The sequence below is a fragment of the Dendrobates tinctorius genome, unplaced genomic scaffold, assembly GCF_039654945.1.
Source record: "Dendrobates tinctorius isolate UK_male_01 unplaced genomic scaffold, ASM3965494v1 ptg000160l, whole genome shotgun sequence".
In the NCBI taxonomy this organism is placed as follows: domain Eukaryota; kingdom Metazoa; phylum Chordata; class Amphibia; order Anura; family Dendrobatidae; genus Dendrobates; species Dendrobates tinctorius.
Window position 1 is genome coordinate 18303399 of NW_027361827.1, and position 16221 is coordinate 18319619.

At 43.2% G+C, this 16221-nt stretch overlaps 1 protein-coding gene across 1 annotated transcript in view; it reads left to right on the forward strand.

Annotated features, from left to right (window-relative positions):
- Positions 1-124: 124 nt before the first annotated feature.
- The window catches only part of INIP (INTS3 and NABP interacting protein), a 43529-nt gene continuing 27432 nt past the window's right edge, over positions 125-16221 (forward strand). Inside the window, exon 1 of the mRNA XM_073549691.1 lies at positions 125-273. Coding sequence (XP_073405792.1) covers positions 255-273 — 19 coding nt within the window. The 5' untranslated portion in view covers positions 125-254. The remainder of the gene's footprint in view (positions 274-16221) is intronic.

Sequence of the window (16221 nt, forward strand, 5' to 3'; positions counted from 1 at the left end):
AGAGGCCGCCATCTTTGTTTTGGGAAAGATACTGCTATGAAGCGGAATGCATAAAGAAAAATGTACTGGAATATAGCACAACAGGAGTCTTTTCAAGACCAATACATTTTAGGCTTTTTTTTGTGTGGTTTTGTCTTTACTGCAATTTTCAAAAAAGGAGGGCGAGACTTACACATGGCGGCCGCCTCTGCTTCTTCTGGTTGCTTAGTAACGACGTACAAGTCTACTGTTCCTACGAACGAACGGCTGGCAAGATGGCGGCACCGGCAGCAGGTATACATACACTCGGCGCTGTGAGTGGGTCAGGCAACGGTAACCTGACCGAGGTGGTGGTCTGCAATGTGGCGCCATCTGAGGGCACTTGTTATAGGGGCCAGGACGCCCCCCACTAATGGCTGTCACAGTGTATGACCTCTGCAGGGGGGCGATGGCTGCTGATGTAAGAACCCGTTCACACTGCTGTGACGACAACCATGCCGCTGGTCCCACTGGCACTCCTAGGAACCAAAAAGCCAGGAGACACAGGACATTAAGTTTTTGTCGCCTCAGCTGCATGATTTGCGGCTACTAGACAGCCTGAATACATGTGATCCCCTAACAAACAGGCAATCCCCACATGTATTCAGGCTGTCTAGCAGCTGCAAATCATGCAGCTACGGCGACAAAAACTAAGTCTCCGATCATGCCCAAAATACTCGGAGGGCACCCGAGCAGCGAGCATACTCGCTCATCCCTGGTCACATGAGTTTATACCATTGGGCAGTGAAAAAAAAATAATTTCAGCTTTCCCACAGAAATTTAGTTTTGGCCCCAGATTTTACATTTTCACACTGAGAAATGGGTAAAAATGGCACCAAAATGTGTCCCGCAGTTTCTGCTGAATGTAGAAATACCCCGTATGTGGCCGTACAGTCCTGCTCAGCCACACGGGGAGACTCGGGAGGGACGGAGCGCTATTTGACACTCTGAGAACAAATTATCGTAGAACAGCTTGCAGACTCCATACACAGAGCCCCTAAGTGCCAGAAGTGCAGAATCCCCCTTCAGATGATCCCGTTTTAGAAATTGTAGCAACCATTTTGACTCCATGGGTGTTTTCCCGAAACAATAGATTAACAGCTTATAGGGTCGTCTAAAAATTAATTTTTATTTATGCCAATTAAAAACTATTGTATCCAGCAAAGTGGCCATGATCCAGAAAAAAACTCAAAAAAACACTCCTTGTAGTGTCGGGATATAACTATTGATGGAGAGAGAGCTGTCAATAATACACACATTCATTTTTGGTCAAAAATCAATAAATGTATAGGACTAAATGGCAAATAAAGTGCTCTAGAGCAGTAAATGTGAAGGCAAGAGAAGGAAAATGTGTGGATGTGACCCAATTCATTTACAGGCTGACATCCGGGTCATGTCCATATGGGTAGAAGCATGCCTCACCCTGTTGTGCCCCCTGCATTACCTCCTGCCCTGACAAGGGCAGTTCCAAAGTAAGGCTTTTTCCCCCAGAAAAATTCCCTCCCGATGCATTTCTTTCTCCGTTAGGAGATGTCATTAAGGGAGTGTACTTTATATTGGGGAAGGCACCAGCTAAGAGAGACCAGAATTGCTCCAAAATAGAATAGATAAGAAAGTGCCTCTGTGCTTATAAAGTGCCTATTTGTCAAAAATATTTTAGGAATCCTACAGTAGTGAGCATTCCTGTAGGGTACAGAGTGCTGTCATCTTTTTCGTCATTTAGCTGGATCACAGATCCTTCATCTGCCTCATTTATAGGGAATTTTCAGTCGGTTCCGTCTGATTCACGTATTTCAGAGATTTACACGGAAACCCTGGTGTAAGCGCTCAGTGCAGAGCGTAGGATAAATGTGAGCCGAGCTTTATCTTTGAGAGGCAGAATGAACAAATCAACAGGAGGTGAAGAATTTGTTTCACTTATTTTGTACTGCATTCCTCGTGCGGTCTTAGTGATTAGATGACTTTATTCTTCAGGTCAGTACGATTACAGCGGTACCAGATTTATATAGTTTTTTTATGTTTGGCTGCTATCACACCTTTTTTTTTTTTTTGCTTGTTTGCAAAAAACAAGTTTTTGCATCGCCATATCTTGAGAGCTATAATTTTTCTACATTTCTGCCAACAGAGTCATGTGTGGGCTTGTTTTTTGCAGGACAAGCTGATATTTGTATTGGTACCATTTTCAGGCACATGATATTTTTATGGTCTTAACAGGCTCGTGTAGCTAGCTGACTCATAGGCCGTCATGATGACCCCGGGTTTCCACGACAATGATAGGGCCCTCGCAATGACGTAGCGGTGACGTCAATCGGACGGGAGAGGGAGCCCCCTCCCTTTTTTTAGCCCCCCCTAAATGTTGAGATTGACTTCAGGTGGTTAAACAGCCATGGGCATTGGGGGCATCACGCCTGGCTATTACAACAGGTGTCTGACTATCACGCCGATGTCGATCATGCAGGCACCGCTCTTGTGTCTTCACCATTGTCATAGAAGCAAAATAGAAGCGAGGAGGGGGGCGCTCCTGGTGTGGTATCCGGTGGTCAAGTGGAGGAGGTGAAAAACAAAGTACACTAACCTGCTGTGGTTATGCTACCGGCATAACCACGTTTGCAGAGCCTGCGGTGCTTATCATGCACCATTCGCCGTCCCCGCATCCGGGTTTGGAGGTTAGCTGGTCACGTGGAATGTCACGTGATGCTGATGTCACCGCAGGTCCTCCGTCTTTCAGATCCTGCAGGATGGTTGATAGTCTGCTGGGTCTGTGCTCCAAGCCGCTCACCCAGAAGGGTGTAAAATGCAAGGAAAGAAAAGTACAGCTGATGAGGGCGCTCAGACCAAGACAGACACTTGGTTTAGATAGAAAAGGAGATAATGACTAAGTAAAGAAGTTTGTTTTCTATCTAAACCAAGTGTCTGTCTTGGTCTGAGCGCCCTAATCAGCCGTACTTTTCCTTCCTTGCACCATCGTCATGACATACCTATACGTCAAAGGTCGGGAACTCCTACCCGACCACAATGTATAGGTACGTCAAAGGTAGTGAAGGGGTTAATTAAATCCCGCTGTCAGTGATTGACACAGTTGGATTTAACTGGTTAATACCCGGGGCTGTTTAAGGCACATGATGGTTGATTAAATCAGTCATTATCTGTGGGGAAACTTGTGGGCTCGGCATGCGAGTCTACATCAAAGGCAGAGACTCTAACTCTGACGTAAATATACAGTACAGACCAAAAGTTTGGACACACCTTCTCATTCAAAGAGTTTTCTTTATTTTCATGACTATGAAAATTGTAGATTCACTCTGAAGGCATCAAAACTATGAATTAACACATGTGGAATTATATAATTAACAAAAAAGTGTGAAACAACTGAAAATAGGTCTTATATTCTAGGTTCTTCAAAGTAGCCACCTTTTGCTTTGATTACTGCTTTGCACACTCTTGGCATTCTCTTGATGAGCTTCCAGAGGTAGTTACTGGAAATAAAGTGCCCACTACTAGGACAACTTCTCCATCTCAATGTTTCCTCCGTTAAAATAAAAACACATATACTAGAGGCCGCTCATTTACTCTTAATTACTTATACGTCCAAAGGCAGGGACAGTGAATCCAGCACTGATTGGGTGCAGGGCTCATGTGACGTATCAACCTCATGTAAGCCCCGAGAATGCGAATGCTGATACTGCTGGAACGGCACTGCCACCGAAGTTGAGTATAGGTGTTTTTATTTACTAGGGACACACATTCAGAGTGAGAAGAGGTTGTCCAAGTAGTTGACAAAACTTTTAAGGTCTAAAAATTGTCTTGAGGATACCAGTTGAAATGATTACTCCCATCTTGGCCTTCCATGACTGACATGAATGAGATATGAATCCTCTATCTTTGCCCCTCTCCTGTAGAGTTGAAGCTATGGAAGGAGCTCTGTGGTTTCCATTGTTTGGCCTTCAGGATGGATTATTTCCATCTCACTCATGAAGAGCTAAAATGGGAATAACCCGTTAGTGATGAAACTGGTGAGTCAGTTACTTTACCTGACATATATAGTGTGTTCGGTGAGTGTACTACTTATTTAGGATCTTACATGGATGAGTGGCCCACTGTCCTTTGTGACATGTACGTGTGGAGTTTTCTACTACCCTGTAAAAGGCTAATTTTAAGCAGGAATATTGTAGAACTGGCCAATTGAAAGTCCAATGTTATGAGTCACTGTAAGCACCATGTCATCTAATGGCTTTGAAATATTTGTGTCCATTTACAACATGATGTGGTGAATGCGTTGTTAAGAGCGCGCAGCCTTTGTATCTAGTTTCCGTTAATGCACCAGCTTCGAAGCATTGGCTAAAAGTAGTACAGGTAAACCTTGAGATATCAGTGTGTGTTAGTAATTGACTCGAGAAGACAGATTCCTCAAGCACTTTATGCCAGTTTTCTGGGGTAAAACTTCTTGATTTGTCACAAAATTTTTCCTGCATGAAAACATTCCGACTTTTGATGCCTGGCCAGCTACACCATCTTTTTGAAAAGTGGGTAAAATTTGGCAAGGAGAAGGCTTGACCAAGCATTCCAGACAAACTCGTGATAAGTGGCGTAAATTTTCACAAAAATTTACACCAATCTTTCCCTGGAGTACATTTTTTGTGGTGACACATGGCAGCTAAAAGATGTGCTAGATTCATTAGGTACACGCTTCTATGAATTTGGTGCATCCTACCCGTGCACACTCTTCATCAAGACTGGTATACAAAATGCCAGACTTGATAGATCTAGACCTTAACCCCTTGACCCCCAAAGCTGTTTTCACCTTCATGACCAGGCCAAATTTTACCATTCTGACCGGTGTCACTTTATGAGGTAATAACTGAGGAACGTTTCAACGGATCCCTCTGATTCTGTGATTTATTTTGTGACATATTGTACTTCATGTATTTTTTAATAAATTTCAAAAGCCGTCACGCTATTCACACTTCATGTATTTCACATTGACATACCTTAATGCAATTGAGTGCAACCATTTCCTTATTTTGATATTATATTTCATAGTAGTGGTAAAATTTATTCTATATGACTTGCATTTATTTATGAGAAAAATCTGAAATTTGGTGAAAATTTTGCAATATTCAAACTTTTAATTTTTATGCCCTTAAATCAGAGAGTCATATCACACAAAATAGTTAATAAATAACATTTCCCACCTGTCTGCTTTACATGAGACACAAGCAATTTCTCGCTTTTACAACAAAGTTTAATTAATGTTGAGAAAAACTACTGTTTGGGTGCACAGCAGTGCTCAGAAGGGAAAGAGCGCCATTTGACTTTTTAAATGCAAAATTTGCTGTGACTATTAGTGGACCCCATGTGGAGTTTGGAGAGCCTCTAATGTGCCTAAACAGTGGCAACCCCCCCCCCCCCCCCACAAATGACCCCATTTTGGAAAATATATCCCTCAGAAATTTATCTAGTCGTGTGGTGAGCACCTTGAACCCCTAGGTGATTCACAGAATTTTACATCGTTGATCTGTGAAAATGAAAAATCAAATTTTTCCCCAAATGTTTTCATTTTCACAAGGATAGCAGTAGAAAATGAATCCCAAATGCAATTTCTCCTGAGTACATCAATACCTCATATGTGGTCAAAACATACTTTTGTGAGGTCAGATTTTGCTGGACTGGTTTGAGGGTGCTATGTCACATTGGTAGAGCCGTGGGGTTCCAGAACAGCAGAACCCCAATAAGAGACCCTATTTTAAAAACTACACCTTTCAATGAATTCATCTAGGAGTGCAGTGATCATATTGACACCATGGGTGTGTCACAGAATTTTATACCATTGGGTAGCGGAGAAAAAAAAAAAATTACTTTTTTACCACCCAAATCTTGTTTTAGCCCCAGATTTTACATTTTCTCACTGGGAAATGGGTAAAATTGGCACCAAAATGTGTCCCACAATTTCTGCTGAATGTAGAAATACCCCAAATGTGACTGTACAGTACTGCTTAGCCATACGGCTAGACTTGGGAGGGACGGATGCTATTGGCAAATAGCACTTCGTCCTTCCTGAGTCTTGCCATATGACTAGGCAGTACTGTTATACAGGAGGCATCCTGGAGCACAGAATTTTCTATAATCGTTTGCAGGCTGCATATACAGAGCTCCTAAGTGTTAGAACAACAGAATCCCCCCACCACCACCTCAAGTGACCCCCATTTTGGAAATTATACCCCTTTGGGAATTTATCTACAGTTGTTGTGACGATTTTGTCTCCATGGGTGTTTTCCAGAAACAAACGGTAGTGGATGTTGCTGAGTGAAAATTGCAAACTGCCGTATTAGTGGCCAGTACGTTGTAGTGACCATACGTTGTGCCCAACTTATGCACCTGTAAATGCGGCGGGTTCTCATCACTACAGAAATGCCAAATATGTGGACACTAAGGCCAGAGTCAGACTAAACGTATGAAAAATCGGTCAGAGTCTGCCGAGAGTCTCACAAGTGTTCTCCGTATGGTAATCTGTGTGTAATGCTTTTGCAATGCGATAATGCGATTTTTTTTTTTTCCCACCCATGTATCCGTATGGCATCCGTATGACTTTACATTTCTCACTGATTTTCCCCATTGAATTAAATTGCGTCCAAGTTTTCTTGCACCCATGGACTTGCATTGGCGAGTCTCGGACGATATACGCGTACAATCGCAGTACGGTGCGATTTTACACGCACATCGAATACGCCTGAGAAAAAAAAAAGTGATGTGAGCCGTCCCATGGATTAACATTGGTCCGAGTGCTATGCAGTGTTTTCTCACATAGCACTCGCCCGTATTCTGTGGTAGTGTGATGCCGGCCTAAGGGTGTGTGCACACGCTGCGGATTCTGCTGAGGATTGATCCGCGCGGATTTTGCAAAATCCGCAGGTAAATTCATAGGTCAAAAGACCTACGGTTTATCTGCGGATTAGCCTGCGGTTTTGCCCTGCGGTTTATCACCTCTACAATGGAGGAGATGGTAAACCGCAGCGCAATCCGCAGAAAGAATTGACATGTCAATTCTTTCTGCGGATTAGAAACCGCAGCAAATCCGCACGGAAAATTCTGCACCGTCTGCACTGCGGTTTCCATTTCCCATAGAATATTATGGTAATGTACACCACAGCAGAAACTGCTGTGGATCTGCAGGACCAAAACCGCTGCGGATCCGCAGAAGAATCCGCAGCTTGTGCACACACCCTCACCGTGGTTTTGGCACACTGAAGGTAGGGGGTATTTGGATTTGGGAGCACAGAATTTGCTGAAATTATTTTGGAGGGCGAGGACCATTTGTCTTTTCCAGAGCCTTTGTTGCTACTAGTAACGTCGAAGCCCCTATATTTCCCTTAACAGATGACGGACCTGAGTGGGGACTTGCTTTTTTGTGGATTGAGTTGAAGCTTTTACTAGGAACATTTACCGTATATACTCGAATATAAGCCGAGATTTTCAGCCCAAAAAATTGGGCTGAAAGTCCCCCTCTCGTCTTATATTCGAGTCATATACAAAGGGGGTCAGAGGGGGAGGGGGCGGGGGTGTCAGGTCATACTTACCCATCCTGACGCTGTGTCTTGAGCCCCCAGCTTCTCCCCGTGCTCTCCCTTCCTGCCTTCAGCGGTAACGTGGTGCCGCTCATTAAAACTCATGAATATGCGCATATTCATGAGTTTTAATGAGTGGTACCACATGACCGCTAAAGGCAGGAAGAGAGAGCACAGGGAGAAGCTGGGGGCTCAAGACACAGCGTCAGGACGGGTAAGTATAGCGATACTCACCTGTCCTGCGTCCATGGCTGCTTGCTGCTGTCTGTTATCGGTCAGTGACTTCAGACAGCAGAGGGCGCGGTGACGTGGTTAGTGCGCACCGCGCCCCCTGCAGTCTGAACGTCACTGACTGATGACGCGGCAGATAGCGGTGAGCAGCCATGTACACAGGACACGTGAGTATCTCAGGTGCCAGCAGTGACACCGGCACCTGACACCCAGCGACGGAGAGGTGAGTATGTCATTTTTTTTATTTTTACATGCAGCAGCAGCAGCATGGGGGCAGCATATGGGGGAACAATCTATGGAGCTTCATATGGGGGCAGCATATGGGGGAACAATCTATGGAGCTTCTTATGGGGGCAGTATATGGGGGAATAATCTGGAGCTTCTTCTGGGTTCAGCGTATGGGGGCAGTATATGGGGGAATAATCTGGAGCTTCTTCTGGGGTCAGCGTATGGGGGAATAATCTGGAGCTTCTTCTGGGGTTAGCATATGGGGGAACAATCTATGGAGCTTCTTATGGGGGCAGTATATGGGGGAATAATCTGTAGCTTCTTCTGGGGTCAGCGTATGGGGGAATAATCTGGAGCTTCTTCTGGGGTCAGCATATGGGGGAACAATCTATGGAGCTTCTTATGGGGGAATAATCTGGAGCTTCTTATGGGGTCAGCAGATGAGGGAACAATCTATGGAGCTTCTTATGGGGTCAGCATATGGGGGAACAATCTATGGAGCTTCTTATGGGGGCAGCATATGGGGGAATAATCTATGGAGCTTCTTCTGGGGACACCATATGGGGGAATAATCGATGGAGCATTTCCCACCCTAGGCTTATACTCGAGTCAATAAGTTTTCCCATTTTTTTGTGGCAAAATTAGGGGGGTCGGCTTATACTCGGGTCGGCTTATACTCGAGTATATACGGTATGTGCTCTACGCTAAGCACTTAGATCGGGGTTTCCCTTTAAGTCACAGAGTGACGTAATTCAGTTGAACCCCCGAGGGATCCATTCATAATAATGGCTTCTGTTCAGCGATGTCCTTCTTTTAAGAGGTTCACAAAACTGGTCACTGGCAATTTTATGCACTTCTAATTTTATGCACTCCATTTTTTTTATCGCTTTCGGTTCCGATTTTTGGGAGGCAGAAAAAAACAAAAAACAGCAATTTTTTTTATTTTTTATGACGTTCTGCATATGGTAAAATTGAAAAGGCAACTTTATTCTTTAGATCAGTACAATTGCAGCAATACCACATTTATATAGTTTATATACTTCTTTTTACATAAAAAAAAATTGCATTGCTTTTTTATTTTTCTGCTGATTTGAGCTGTATGGCAGCTTGTTTTTTGTGGGACAAGGTGACGTTTTCAGCTATGCCATTTTTATTTACATTTGTCTTTTTGATTGCGTTTTGTTCTACTTTTTGTTTGACAGTATGGTGATAAAGCATCATTTTTCATTATTTATTTATTTTTTTACGGTATTCACTAAAGGGGTTATCTGGTGGGACAATTTTATAGGTCAAGTTGTTCCAGACTCAGCGATACCAAATATGTATACTTTATTTTTTTATTTTAATATATTTTTTTACAACGTTTTTTTGTTACTTTTTTACTTAGCCCCACTATGGGACTTTCAATTTCTGCAGTTTGATCACAGTTATACGGTAGAGCAATATAGGAACATTGCTATACCGTTTAACCTGTCAGTGTTGCAGATGCAAGTTAGTTAGATCATGTACTGCGCATGATGTAACTCACTTGCTAGTGCCTGATGTCCTGGATGTCGTCATGACGATATTGGGTCCCCACAATGACATCGCGGATGCGCTGAACGAAGGGCAGAGGGGCTTTCTTCCCTCTGCCTGCTCTCTAAATGCTGCGATTGCACCGATGGCAGCATTTAGTGAGTTCAAGTGTCAGGAGTGGTGCGGGCACCGCTCTTGGCACTGAGAGCCGGGTGTCAGCTAAATCAGCTGACACCCGGCGGCGATCAGGCATGCACAGCCTCTATTTTATCTATACAATTTTGGGGTAGATACAATCTTTTGATCGCCTGTTATTGTGTTTTATTTCAATGTTGCGGCAACCAAAAAAACATAATTCTGGCTTTTAGAAATTTTTTTTTTTTTTTTAGTTACGTTTACCCATCATATTAATTTTATCAAAATATAAAATGATCGGGCATTTCTGAACATGGCGATACCAAATATGCTTATCTTGTTTTTGTTTTATTGTGATGGGCCAAAAGGGGGTGATTTGAATTTATGTATTTTAATTTTTTTTTAACTTTTTTTTTACGCTTTTTACTTGCTTCAATAGTCTCCTTAGGAGACTTGAAGCTGTGATCTTCTGATCACTTGTGCTACCCATTGCAGGGCTTCATAGCAGATGAGCATTTCTGCTACACCTGAACGCTGGCCACGGGACGAGCTCATAACAGATTGGCAATGACAACCACGGGGGTCTCATGCAGACCCCTGGTTGTCATGACAATCTATCGGCTTCACACGCTCATTTGACAGGGGCATCAATGGGTGGAGTTAGTGACGCACTTACCGCACGATCGTGTTAAATGCCGCTGTCAGAGATTGATAGCAGCATTTAACATGTTAGCACCCTCGGGTGGATTGCGATTCCACCCGCGGCTGTTAGGGGCACATGGCAGCTGATCAAATCATCTGTCATGTGCCGGAAAATATGCGGGCCCAGTGCCGGCCGGAGCTTGCATCAAAGGGGGAGACACAACATATGACGTACAGTTAGGTCCATATATATTTGAACAGAGGCAACATTTTTCTAACCAGAACCAAAATTAGAAAAATGTTGTCTCAGTCCAAATATATATGGACCTAACTGTATATATACATTAATAAGTTATCATTAAACATTAGCATATAAGAATAATTAGCTTGATGAGATATTAATATAAGCTCTTACATGATCCAAATAATTGTATGCTTGAGGAATGTAAAGAAGATAAGAGGGCAGAAAGGGAAAGATTGGGAAGGAAAAGGAGGGTTGGGGTGGGAAAAAAAAAGCAAAAAAAAAACATGACGTATGGAAACCAGCACTTCTCAGGAGACCACATCTACTACAACATTCTACTTTACGTATTACTTACTGACAGCCAGATTGCCAAGTTATTCCCCTCATTCCACTGGCAATGAAAAGATTCAAGGCGATCGTTATCATGTGCAGTCATGTTTCTATTTTCATAATGCTGTTAACCTCTTTCACTCATTTGCCAAAAGTGAGAGTTTTTGTGGTTTTCCAGTGACATGGAATAATGGACTTAACAGCTGGTATAGAATGTCTAAGGATATCTATCTTTGCCTCTTGAGATGGAATCCGGAGTAATGGAAAGTAGGCCTATTTGTGGGGAGGGTATGACCCTGCTACCCGTGAGACTATTGTACAGTGAGAAAATTGAATTCCAGAACCCAGAAACCAATGGGGATTATCCCCATATATGTAACCAGAGCTGTGGAGTGGGTAAGCCAAACCTCAGACTCCCCAATTTCCCTGACCCCACAGCACTGGTCACTACCTGACCATGTGCATAAAGTGCAGCACGGATTCATCTCAATAAAAAGCAGAGATCCTTACATTAGAACAGACATTTATGGGAAGTTCACACTAGGTGTTTTTTTCTGCAGGAAAACCTGATCTCTTGGCAGGAAAGAAGCTGCAGAAAAAAAAGCATGTTTTTCTTTTTTCCTTTTTTTGCGGCATTTTTTATGCGGTTTGTTTGCTGCTAAATTTCTCTTGTTCATGCTGATAAAGTTTAGTGTTGGAAAAAGGTTCTATTCCATAGAATCAGGTTTTCACACAAAAACGCAGCAAAACCTTATACCTGCATTTTTGGTGCTATTTTTCAGTGTTTTTTGAACATCGAGTCAAGTCAATGGGTGAAAGAAGTGACATGCTCTATGTCCAAAAAAACATGCAAAGCACAAAATACTGATGACAAAAAAACAGTGTGTGCAGGAGATTTCTCAATTTTCATAGGCTTTGCTGGTACTGTAAAATGCAGCTGAAAATTAGCATAAAAACACAGCAAAAATGCCTAATTTTTGCCTTCTAGGACATTTCATAACTTTCCCGAATTCTTCTGAAAATATTTACAGTAAATCTTGCATTGAACTACTGTGCTCAATTTCTCATATATTTTAGGAGTCGGTCCATTTTATTCTGACTCCATCAAAATGGACGCCAACTACAACGCTGACTCCACATCTCTCTATAACATAGACCCAGCTGCTCTCCAAGCCACTCCACACCTCCACCCGCACAAGTTAGACACAGAGGGGAAGATGCTATGTAGCATAGTGGGACAATGGTATCATCTCAATAGAATCTTATAGTTTTTCTCCTAAATATGGCAAGTAATAGGTAATTGCGCATGCCCGAGAAATGTTTTCACAGAGCAGGCGCTGCCATAGGAGACAGAAGGAGGCGTGGCACAGACGGCAGAGCAGGGGAATGATGGACGTCTATGGCAGCACAGGGACATGATGGACGGCTATGGGAGGCGGGGCCCACATGCTACAGAGACATGTTTGAAGGCGGGGAGGCGGCTGATACAGGGGGGACACACCATACCTATGGGACTGAATACAGGTATGAGGAGCTATTTATAAAAGTCGATATTTCAGCGTTACTGGGGGTCAGAAACGGAAGATCCACCTTCACAGAATGCAGCCTTAGTGCTGCTGAAGGTGGCGCTTTAACTGAAAAACGCCCTGGGGGGGGTGACAGGTTCCCGCCCCCGACACGTTAAACCCGGGCACACTGCGATCAAACATGATCGCAGTGTACCGGGGGTTTAGGGAAGCCTCGGGAGGGAGGGGGCTCCCTCCGTGCTTCCCTGAGACCCCGCAGCAGGTCCCTGGATCCAATATGGCGGAGGGGACCTTCGGGGGCCTGCAAGGAAGCCTGTGAAGCGCCTGTGACAGATCGCTGATCTGTCACAGCGATCTGTGATGTGACAGATCAGCGATCTGTCACATGACAGTTATGTGCCCCCTGGGACAATGTAATAAAGTTTAAAAAAGAAAAGTGTAAAAATAATTTATAAAAAATCGCTAAATAAATTAAGAAAAAAATATTCCCTAATAAATTCATTTTTTGGAAATAAAAAAAAGGCAAGAAATGGGGAACAATCGTGAGTTCCTACTGTAATGGAAAACTTGAATAAAAATCCAGAAAACAAGGGGTTAAATCAGTAACTAATACCACTAAAAAGGGTATACTCCGAATAAAATCATATAAACAAAAGAGGAAGGAGTACAATTACCCATAAAATCTGTATAAATTTTATTACATAATCATAAATATTCAATCCAAGAATAGAAACATCTTAAAAATTATAAAGATGAAGGATACATGACAGAATAACTGATACAATCACAAAATTGTATAGACCAGGGCTTCAGAGACTATAAAGCATATATAACAATATAATCTACAAGTAAACATAGACCAATACTAACATTATCAATGTGCTGGGCATTCACAAATACCAGTGTGTATATAGTCAGCTCAATCTATAACACCATACATATGGTACTATAAACCTCCTAAAACTTGCCAAAAGAACCACCCAGCACACAGTGAAGCCTCACCCAAATTGGTCCCAGAGATCAGTCAGAAGAGTGCAGCCCCAACGCGCGTTTCGCGTGGGCTTCCTCAGGGGGCTGTGCACACGTTTGTAAAGTTATCCCTTTATATATACCCCATACAGCTGTCCCTAATCACAGACAATGTAAGCGGTGCATGTAGATGAAATCGTGCAGGGCTGGATGTGACGTCACTCCCAGGCCTCCTATGCGATGAGTGAACACAGGAGACGCCACCATGGCAACTCCCGTACACATCCACCGCAGTGCGGACGCTGCGAGTGACGCTCCCGCCCATACACGTCATGGACATGCGCACATGTCCAGGGAAGATCCGGAATCAAAACAATGTAGGTCACATCCGGTCAAATGTGAAAAATGAGGTTGAATGACCTCATGGAGATCAACGTCCAACACTGCGGAGACACCATCACATGTTTCTCAATGCAGTGATTCTAGAGCAATGCCCCCATCCCTTATGGGAAATATGCAAAACACAAGCCGCGGAGACACCATCACAGGTTTCTCAACGCAAGCAAAGACTAGCCAGGTCTTTCCCCGGGAAGGAACAACCACGGGAAGGGCAGTCTCCAATGAAGGAAACCACCTATGCCAAAACATGGTATCCATCCACAGACAGCTGTTTCGGGGTATTGCCCCTCATCAGTGTGGAGTAGGAAACTGGCTAGTAGGAGCAATGCCTAGTAAAAGACTGTGAAAAATGAGGATGAATGACCTCATGGAGATCAACAACCAACACTGCGGAGACACCATCACATGTTTCTCAACGCAGTGATTCTAGAGCAATGCCCCCATCCCCTATGGGAAATATGCAAAACACAAGCCGCGGAGACACCATCACATGTTTCTCAATGCAAGCAATGACTAGCCAGGTCTTTCCCTGGGAAGGAACAACCACGGGAAGGGCAGTCTCCAATGAAGGAAACCACCTATGCCAAAACATGGTATCCATCCACAGACAGCTGTTTCGGGGTATTGCCCCTCATCAGTGTGGAGTAGGAAACTGGCTAGTAGGAGCAATGCCTAGTAAAAGACTGTGAAAAATGAGGATGAATGACCCCATGGAGATCAACATCCAACACTGCGGAGACACCATCACATGTTTCTCAACGCAGTGATTCTAGAGCAGTGCCCCCATCCCTTATGGGAAATATGCAAAACACAAGCCGCGGAGACACTATCACATGTTTCTCAACGCAAGCAATGACAAGCCAGGTCTTTCCCCGGGAAGGAACAACCACGGGAAGGGCAGTTTCCAATGAAGGAAACCACCTATGCCAAAACATGGCATCCATCCACAGACAGCTGTTTCGGGGGTATTGCCCCCATAGTATACTATGCACGCTGCACGTGTTCATTGGTATATGTGGGATTGACCACAAGAGAACTTCGTGTTAGAACACGGGAACATGTTAGGGATATTATGGCAGCAAGGAATGTGGATGATATTTGTTCCTTGAAAACCCTCCCAAGACATTTTAAAGAAAAACATAATTGTAATCCAAAGGAACTAAAAATATGTGGGATAGATAGGATTCGATTGGGAGTTAGGGGTAGTGATTATAAAAGCATTTTGGCCCAGAGAGAGTGCAAATGGATTGCTACTCTGGGTACAATGGTTACTGATGGTTTAAATGAGCAAATCAGCTTTGCCTCATATCTGTAATCTGGATTTGTTTTTAATCGTGGTTTTGTTTTCCCTTGTTTTTAATTTTATATGTTTATTTTTTTTTTTATAGTTTTATTTGGTATATTACTTTTTCGATCTGCCCTTGATGGGATTCTCCGGTTCTTCTCTAAAACAGTTGGAATATGTGGCTTTTACAGGGAATACTTACCATGGGTTGAAATTGAATTATCATCGCCTCTATGGATCAAGAATAACGAAATTTATGATACATTATATAATTGTATTTTCACATTATTTTTCACTATATCTTGTATGATGTAATTGTTTATAAAATTGTGTGAATGTCTATTAATACAGTGTTTTGTTTCACTTGTCACTATATGATTTGTATTACTCCATTTATGGGGTTCTTAGTTAGTATGGTTATTTACACTTTTGTCACTTTTTATATAAACATTGATCCATTCATGTGATTAATTGGCAACATGGCTTTTTGATATGGTATTTTATATATATATATTCATGATATGGGCTATTGTGTGCTCACACCTTGTAATTTTGGTGTGATGTTGCCATGGTGATGTTTGTTAGCTTGCACCGATGGCGATTTTTGTAAATACGTTACTGTACTGCGCATAACTAATATAAGGTTTGTTTGTGCGCCTATTTTATGTCCATTCGCCATATCGGATTGGGGCTGAGATCACTTTGGCAACGGTCTTTTAGCATATTCTAATGGTGTTTTAGGGTTTAACGTCACTTCCGGTCATTTGACCGGATGTGACCTACATTGTTTTGATTCCGGATCTTCCCTGGACATGTGCGCATGTCCATGACGTGTATGGGCGGGAGTGTCGCACGTGGCGTCCGCAGTGCGGTGGATGTGTACGGGAGTTGCCATGGTTGCGGCTCCTGTGTTCACTCATCGCATAGGAGGCCTGGGAGTGACGTCACATCCGGCCCTGCACGATTTATTTCATCTACATGCGCCGCTTACATTGTCTGTGATTAGGGACAGCTGTATTGGGTATATATAAAGGGATAACTTTACAAACGTGTGCACAGCCCCCTGAGGAAGCCCACGCGAAACGCGCGTTGGGGCTGCACTCTTCTGACCGATCACTGGGACCAATTTGGGTGAGA